This window comes from Aegilops tauschii, chromosome 5 (assembly GCF_002575655.3).
Source record: "Aegilops tauschii subsp. strangulata cultivar AL8/78 chromosome 5, Aet v6.0, whole genome shotgun sequence".
In the NCBI taxonomy this organism is placed as follows: domain Eukaryota; kingdom Viridiplantae; phylum Streptophyta; class Magnoliopsida; order Poales; family Poaceae; genus Aegilops; species Aegilops tauschii.
In genome coordinates this window covers 267,393,519-267,402,188 of record NC_053039.3, presented here as the reverse complement: position 1 = coordinate 267,402,188, position 8,670 = coordinate 267,393,519, and the positions used below count along the sequence as shown (strand labels likewise).

At 42.1% G+C, this 8,670-nt stretch overlaps 1 protein-coding gene across 1 annotated transcript; it reads right to left on the bottom strand.

The window, feature by feature from the left end:
- Positions 1-802: 802 nt before the first annotated feature.
- On the bottom strand, positions 803-7,758 carry LOC109779787 (kinesin-like protein KIN-5A). Its single transcript, XM_020338409.4, has 23 exons — positions 7,604-7,758; positions 7,262-7,498; positions 6,686-6,815; positions 6,437-6,595; positions 5,881-6,354; positions 5,682-5,779; positions 5,426-5,582; positions 5,262-5,331; positions 4,660-4,736; positions 4,526-4,579; positions 4,363-4,443; positions 4,169-4,280; positions 3,607-3,693; positions 3,292-3,467; positions 3,060-3,221; positions 2,844-2,951; positions 2,598-2,756; positions 2,412-2,495; positions 2,048-2,253; positions 1,871-1,972; positions 1,682-1,791; positions 1,447-1,598; positions 803-1,343 (listed from the first exon to the last, which is right to left on the bottom strand). The coding sequence occupies exons 2-23, from the start codon at positions 7,483-7,485 to the stop codon at positions 1,137-1,139; spliced, it is 3,189 nt and encodes a 1,062-aa protein (XP_020193998.1). The 5' UTR covers positions 7,486-7,498; positions 7,604-7,758; the 3' UTR covers positions 803-1,136.
- Positions 7,759-8,670: the final 912 nt, after the last annotated feature.

The window sequence follows — 8,670 nt, the reverse complement described above, 5'->3', positions numbered from 1 at the left end:
GACTGCGCCATGTTACCGCATGCATGCATGTGAGAATCTTTTTTGATTTCCAGTTTTAAAAATATTTTATCTCTTAAATGAAAAATCTGATTGAAGATCCGTTTTCATCATTAAATCCATCGCGGCGAGATCTTCGAAACTAGATTTCATATCAATATGTTTTGACGACTTTTTTTGGGGTTAAAAGTTGCCATGTCCATTGCACATGAATTGCCATGGTGTTTACACTGAAATTGTCATAATATGTTTCAGCTATTTTTCTTTTACATTTAAAAGTAAATTTTAACATATTATAAAACGGAGAATTAAGAAACTAGACTTGCCATGAACCATAAACAAAAATTGCCATAAAACATTCACTCAAAATTTCCATGGCTCATACAAAAAATAATTTTTATAGTCAAAGTACTGGAATTGCCATGCTCTATAAACTAAAATTGCCACATGACAACTTTAGTGTAAACACTATGACAATTACGGTGTAAACATCATGGCAACTTTTAGGAAAAAAAAAATCGTCGAAACATATCAACATGGGATCTAGTTTTGAAGATCTCGTCGAGACGGATTTAATGATGAAAACGAATTTTTAATTGGATTTTTTAATTAGGAGATAAAACTTTTTTAAGCCGAAAACCAAAAAGATTCCTGCTGATGTCATCTGTTTTGACGTGACAAAATAAATTATAATGAAGGCGTTTGGATCATGTTACTTCGTGCCACACGTGTGGGCTTGCGTATTTAAAGCAGCTAGATCGTGTGGTGGCCAACTTATATGAGACATAGATAATTTTCATCTAGATGAAATCTAGCAGATCCAAAAGCTTTCAGTTGATGACCAATGTTTCTTGGAAGACCGCTTCTTCGTTTAGCTTGATTGGGCGAGAAAATTATTCACTGTGATCTGCCACAAGAGCTGGCTGGCGTCCTTTTTTGCAGCTGCCACAAGAAATTACCCAACTTCGCAATGGCAGGATACAGAAGTGCTACAGCAGTTGCATAATAATATTACATTTGTTGTTGTCTTCTACGACAGAGATCAACTAGCTCAGGCCATACAACCTCCAAGGTTGATCTTCGAACTACAAAATCAACCCCCAACATCTCAAGAACATGTAAAAGTTTGTGCCCTGTGTCTAGTTAATTGTAGTGAGAGGGACTCTCTCCATCTCAATTGCCAAATCTAAGCGCTTCGCGTTTCCAGTCACGAGTTTAGACGGAGTTCTACTGTCCCTGAATGACTTGACGAGGTCTTCCAGTGGAGTTACCAAGCCCTCGATCGATTGGCTGCTGGGGATGTTAATCTGGCGCCTTGTTGGTGTTGAACAAGTTGGTTCATCGACCTGCGTTAAGTAATAAAACAGAGAGCGCGTTGAGAAACACTAGAAAGTCAGTTCCTACCCAATTGATAAACAAACTGGCGACCAGACTGATATATATGCTCACCTTGTAGTCATCCCCCAGTGATCTGTTGGCATTCCCTGATATCCCCAGCGTCTTCTCATGGTGGCTCCTTTGAAGGTCACCAAGCTGTGTCTGTGATGCGTTGATGATAGGTCTCACAGTCTCGCAGATCGCACGATCCAATCTTAGTGAATCTGGCAAGATACAGTTTGTAGGGAATGTAAATGCAAATATTCAGTCTGAAAAGGGAGCAACTCTACAGTGAGATATACAGTACCGTCTATAGAGCAAACAAGAGCTTCGCTCGAAATATCATCATCTTCAAGAGCAGTGCTGACAGCGGATGAAAATCTCATGTGAAGTTGGCTGTTTGCCTCATTTCCATCGCTTCATTCAAAGGAGACATATTTAGCATAAATCAAAGTTTTCTCATCTTCAAACTAATCAGTGTAACAATTGTAATTACCTGATGACTGAACCTATTGTTTCTGCATTGCTTCTTCCAAGAGCCAGTACTGAATTTTGCGCATTGCTCCATTGTTCTGAGCATAATTTTGTCCTTGTTTTGCTGGAGAATGGGGAATATATGTTACTTCTTGTGTTAGAGAAATTCAAGATCTAGTAGGCACTGTCAGAAACTTACCACTGCTGGACATTCTCCACCAAGCAACATTTCTTCTGTTCAACAGAGGATATGTTTCTGTGAAATGCTTCTTCGGTTATCTCCACGTAGGCTTCCCATTGCTCACTCATAGAAGATGTGAAATCATGAAACTTGGTGGTTTCAGTTTGCAAACTGTTGGATCGCTCAGAAGCCGTCTTAGCAAGGCTGCTTATGTCATCCCGAACCTAGTGAAAAGTGACCACATATAACACACATCAACAAGTTTCCAACCTGAGGGTTCCAAGTGCGAGCACAAGGTTAGCCTCTACATTGTGTGGCGCGATCTGAATATCAACTGATGGAACACAAGTGTGCTGGTACTAACAAAGTAGAATGTGCATACCATATTTTTCTTTCTAGCATTTGATTCTGCTAATAACCCTGCTACCTTCTCCATCAGATACTTCTCTTCATCAGCGGCACAGATCTAAAACCATATTTTTCATGTCAACAGATATTGAACTATGCCTAATAAACTTCCAAAGAAATCTTTAGTGCAGAATTTACATATTCTACAACAAACGATTACCTCAAACTTCGTTTGGAGCTGGAGAAGTTGCTTTTGATGTGATGCCTGTGATTCTTCTAATATCCTTTTGAGTTCCAATGCATGAGCATCTATTGTTCTAAAGAAATTCATTGTAGTTGCTGAGATAGACTTTGTTCTCTCCACATTTCTAGTGAGCCCCTGTTTGAGTGTGACAGAATTTCTTAAAACAAATTGTAATCACAAGTGAACATTTGGAGAGAATTAATAATTGGCATCGTGGTAAACCTCATGTTGCTGCTCAACTAATGTAGTTAAGCTCTCTTCTTGCTGAGAGAGCCCATTTTGTAGCCCAATGAGTAATTGGTCAGCATCAGCTAAGAGGCCCTTCAGACACTGCAGGAACCAAATAAGACAAAGTTTACCAACAAACCATCACAGTAAAACTAGAGCAAGGTATTCAACAAATCACAGAAAACAAATATGCTAATGAAGTGTACTTACATCCTCCAAATCAGATGTGTGTGCGCTAACTTGGGCATTCAGCTTCTCAGAGCTTAGTTGGGATTTGAGGTTGAGCTCACTAGCAAAGCCATGCAATTCTGTAATCCTTGAACTGAAGCTCTCTTTCATTTCTCTTACTTGATTTTGAAGTCCTCCAGCAACCTATGGAAGTTTGCAATGGTTATGCTTATAGATAATACACTGGTAGAGACATGTCTTTGTGCGAGCATACCTTGCCCTTTGTGGTGATAAAAGATTGCATCTCCTCTTCAAGTACTTTCAGTTGGCTCTCCTGTTGAGAGACTGAAGTTGAGATGTTTCTATGCAAGATATCCATGTCTTGAGTGAGTTGAGAATGGAAGTGTCCAACTATATTTTTGTTTGCATCTTCAATCTTGCCCTTCCTTTCTGAAAATAATAACATGGATTTATATCATGAAATTTGAAGCGAAAATATTCCTCTTGATTTTTCTGTTTGAAAAAAATGATATTTAAAGTAAAAAGGAGGAGAATGGGGGGGGGGGGGGGGGGAGGAAAGGAGATGAACCTAATTTTGAAAATAGCCCAGATAGATCGTCTGTTGTATTCTCCAGCTCAGATCGAAGCGTGTGAGCTTCATGAACAAGAACTTTTTCTAAAAAGATTTAAAAAACAGAAAACACAGATGGGTAAGCAAAACACCTTTAGCCACCAATGCAAATATCTTGAAGATAAATAACGGGCTAGTGAAATAAAGGAGCCCACATAATGAACAGTACATGGACAGTAACGTGTAAAGGGCTGCAGTTTGTTCCCAGATTACAGTGTTGGCCTTTGCATATGTAATGAACTTCCTCCATGAAGACAATGTAATGAACTAGTGAAATGAAGTGAACATGGACAGTGTAGTATAAGGAGATGCGGTGTGTGCCTAGCTCAGTGTTGAGCTTCGTATGTATAGTATAGGCATACATGCAAACCGACAAATCAGATAGTAAGGTAAAAAAGAAACAGTGTCTTGTACATGATAATACTATACATGGATTAATTCTTAAGCATATTACAAGATACCTTGTCTATCATGCTTGATAAACACTAACAGAAACTTAGAAGTGGGTTTTTTCTCTAACCTGTTTTAAGAAGATTTTCTATCAGATACTCCTTCTCTTTTATTGTATTGTTTGCCTGCATATACTTCTCTTCAAGGACTGCTAGGGCGCACTCAGTTTCCTGCATCTTTTTCTGGAAATGAATGAAAAAATATGTAAATACAAGAACGATCATTCAGTCATTCCATAGGCATATGACAAGAAAACATCTGTACCTGCAATGTCTGAAGCTTATCGCTTAAGTCTGCACTTAACACTTTCTGAGAATCGTACAGTCCTTGGAGCTCATCTAATTGCTGTACAATTATAAATCATAAATTTAGTTTTCAAGTCAGTAAGAATTGCAAATCCACCTCACCACCAAGAATAAAGGTATACCTTGTCTTTTGACTCCAAACCAAGCTCTAAACGGTCTAGCTTCTCTGACATAGCCTGAAATGTTTATCCATCATACTCAAGCAGAATATTTACAGCCTAGTGTACATGTATAAATAGCACGAAGAGTATAGTACCTTCTTTTCAGCTTCATCGGCTAGGTATTGTTCCCCTGGAATATAAATACCATTCTTTTCCCTAGCAGCATACAGTTCTGCCATAGATAAACAAGCTGAATAACTATAGCGACTTAAAATTATATGGCTTTCAAAATGGCCTATGCTCAAGGTGAAGAAAATGTTTGCAGAAAAAATAATTTATTTCCAAGACAGATCCAAAATTAATCAAAATCTCCTCACTAGGCCTAGCATTTACATGTGTTTTCATGATTTGTGCGGTGATCAAGCGACTGGAATTGGAACCTTAGAAAAAAATAGTTCCGCAACATGGATGTTAATGATAATTTAACTTGTTGAATGTTATCTCCTTAAAGATGTTTAGGTGTGTGGCAAACACATGGTATGAAAGCACTTGGCTAGATGTCAAAAATATGAGAAAACATGCAAGTAACCCCTCATAATTATGAAACATTACACACGGCATAATTATAATTATGTTTCAGAAAATAAGATTATGATCATCATATGGTTTAAAGAAGAGATGGTTGCATGATTTGCATCGTGTTTTCATGAAGTTGATAATGCCATATATTCAGGCACACTTCTAAGGAAAAACATACCTTGCTTGAGGCGGTCCATTTCGAAGTATAAATCTTTGATGAGTGCAGATTTCATCATCTTCTGATTAACCTGGAAAATCATGTGCACATAATTATTTTCAACTATTCAAGAGGAAAGATGACTTTGTCATTCAGAATTAGTTTAACAGATACAAGAGCCTAACCTCTGGTTTGTTCTTGATATTTTTGGCACGGTGCGCGTAGTCTAGTGTGCTTAATGTCTCATCAAGGCAATGCACCGAAGGCGCAATGGTTGCGATGATGCAAGTCTTTGTCTTTCCACCCAAGGAATCTCTTAACAATCTCGTCAACTTGCTATCTCTGCGTGACAAAACAGAAATGTCAGGTGATCAGCATTTTATTGGTGTACCATGATTGAGCAGATTTCCATAAGGAAGCCCCATAAAAGCTTGTGTTTACCTGTATGGTATGTGACCAGAGTGCTCCACGAGAGTATTAATGACACGCCCAAGGGTAAGCAAACTTTTGTTGATCTCTCCTGCTTCTCTGGCTCGTCCCTGTAATAGATGACAACAGCGTAAGTATATCGCACAGCCTCAATGGCGCAGCCTGATCATAGTAGGGAAACAAAAGTGAAATGCCCCAAAGCGGAACTCACATCTCTAGCACCTGACCGGGATATGTTCTCTGAACCAGCAAGATCAACAAGGTTAAGCTTTCCACACTTGATCATTTCTTCACCCTCTGGTGTGCATTCCTTGATATGGATGGTGATTGAGAAAATAGAGTGTGACCGACTACTTTGCTTGTTGAGTAAAGTTTCAGCAGTTTTCCTTTTGCCAGAACCTCTCTCAAGTATCTTATATATCTCACTGGCTGAAGAAACTACCTCTTCCTCCAGTCCCCTAACGAAAACTCCTCCCTTCCCATCTTCCATGAGTGCCATGGGCTTCTTTGATTTGTCATCTGAGAATTTAGACTCATCTGGAGCTAAAAGATCAGTGAGTTCCTCGTTATACAATTCAAGAAATGAGACCTTCATGCTGTATTCTGCACTCTGTGCCTCGAGAATATCAAATATTCTCTTCACAGCCCTTGGAATAACACCAGCATCAGATGGAAGCTCGCCATCCTACACAAACACAGCAGCAGTTATAACTGATACGGATACATAGTGCATCAACAATATCGGTAAGCTGTGAACTCTGAATTACCTGTGTCTTGCCCCCTCCTCCTTCCATTGTGTATGTTTTTCCAGTTCCAGTCTGCCCATAAGCAAATATTGTGCAGTTGTAACCATCCAGAACTTCACCTACAAGTGGAACAACGGCATGGTTGAACACATCCTGCTGTTTAGACTTTGGTCCGAACACCTACATTCATATGTAATGGGGTAATTAGACGAATGCCATACAACTTGAAGTAAGCGAGGTTGAAACAGTTTAAATGGAGAATTTGTTAACCTTGTCAAATACAAATGTTCGATCAATCTGTTTGTTTGCAATGTTCTGGGCAGCGGAAACCTCTCGCCTCTGCTCGTTGCAAGTGATCACCACAGGAGTGTTTATGCTCAGCTCCTCCTTGCTTAAAGGCCTACATCGGCAATAAATACCCATACCATAAGTTTACAGCCCACTGGGACAGTACCCATTGTTCGTGATCCTAATTACTTGAACAAAGCAAAGACAGTAGCAACCAAGCTATGCATATATACACTAACTATAGAGCGGACAATCTTCGCGACAAACAGAAATTGGCTCTCTAGTTTCTAGTTTTATCAAATATAAAAATTAGCACGCCAGATGTATCCACCAATTCGCATATGTATCATTAAGCTGCTGTTGTCACTTGGGCAATAAAGAAGAAACACTAGTGCTTCATACAGACGGCCGTTCACAGAGGAAACCCACCATTTATGAATTAATATCTGAACTGACTTGCAAATTCGGTAGATCACCATGTAATGAACAACGAGCAATAAGAGCATACGATACTACAAGGGTTTTGGAATGACGGAGACGCTCGCGTAGTATATATACCTGCATCTGAGGAGGACCTGGATGTTAACTCCGCCGCCGCCCCCCTTGGCAAGGGAAGGGGAAGGGGAAGGGGAGGAGGCGACGATGGCAGCGCCGTTGTTGAGCGTTCGTTTGGCCTTGGTGGAGGAGCGCGGGGTGTGGGAGGGGGAAGGGGACATGGAGACGTAGGAGGACGCCGCAGCAGCGTCTGCTCCCGGTGCCCTGCGAGGGGTGCTGGTCTCCATCGCCGGCCGGCAGCTGCAGCGGGGGATTTTGGAATCAGAATAGGGAAACGGAGGCGACGAGAGAGGAGTTGAAATGGAACGGACTGGATCGGAGCAGAGCCTAGCAGATCGTTCGTACCTCGACAAGGGAGGGGAGCTCGGAGGCGGATCTCGGGCGGCGCCGGCGAGCGGCGGGCGGAGAGGAAACGGAGAGGCGGAGGGGAGGGGGAGGAAGGGTTTGGTGCTGTGTCGGGTTTGAATTGGTTTGAATCGACCGGCCGGCGTGGCTTATACAAAGCGTAGTGAAGTGGAGGTGGGGAGGGAGGGAGCCGTTATACAACAGGAAAAAACAAAACGGAGAAGTGGGACGGGAGCACGTTGAGGTCGTGCGGACCGTGCGGCTCCGGCTCCAATCTTAATTCAAAACTTGGTCACACACCACAACTTGGTCCGACCCGACCGTTGGGGGCGTTCCAAATGGTGCACTCTCGAATTCAACCTGAAATGGTCACACACGCACACAGCCGAAGTTCCTAGGTTCCAATTTTCAAAACAAAAAGAAAGTTCATAGAGCAACTTCAACGCGGCGCTTTTGTCCGCCTTTTATCCGTTTGGTTCGGCCGCCCGCTCGACGTCCACCTTGTTTAAGATTTGGGTCGACAGTGCGCCCAACAGCCGCGATCCATTTCATGTCCGCACACAAATTTGAAAAAGGCCCACAGCCATAGATCATGCCAGCGGCCATGCTGTCGCCCGAAGTTCATGCCGGCACCATGTCAGCAGCCGGCATACAATGTCGGCTTCAAAAAAACACCACACAGTTCATGCTAGTGCACTTGCCAGCGGTCGGCACACATGCCAGCACACAAAAAGGATGGCGCTCGACCACGCCATCACGGCCATGGTCATGCCAGCACACTTGCCGGCATAAAAAAAGGATGGCGCTCGCAGCCATAGATCACTCATCGTCGAACTTGAGCATGTCGGCATGCATCTTCTTGAACCACGTCCTCTTCCTTAGCGACATGGTGTTGAGATCCACCTTCATGTCTCCACCCCCCGTCATCATGCTAGCGAGAGCCACTTCTGTCGCCTTGGTCTTGGCATTGGCGGCCTCGATCTCTAGCATCTTGGCTTGCTTCTCCGCCTCTATCTCAAGCATCCTCGTTTGCTTCTCCACCTCCATCTCAAGCCTCCTCCTTTGGA

Excerpts from the sequence above, each read along its gene's own strand:
- LOC109779787 (XM_020338409.4), bottom strand. The coding sequence starts at position 7,485 with ATGGAGACCAGCACCCCTCGCAGGGCACCGGGAGCAGACGCTGCTGCG. Across the intron at positions 4,737-5,261 it reads AATGGACCGCCTCAAGCAAG|AACTGTATGCTGCTAGGGAA; the intron begins GTATGTTTTTCC and ends TATCTATGGCAG. Across the intron at positions 1,973-2,047 it reads GTGGAGAATGTCCAGCAGTG|CAAAACAAGGACAAAATTAT; the intron begins GTAAGTTTCTGA and ends CCCATTCTCCAG.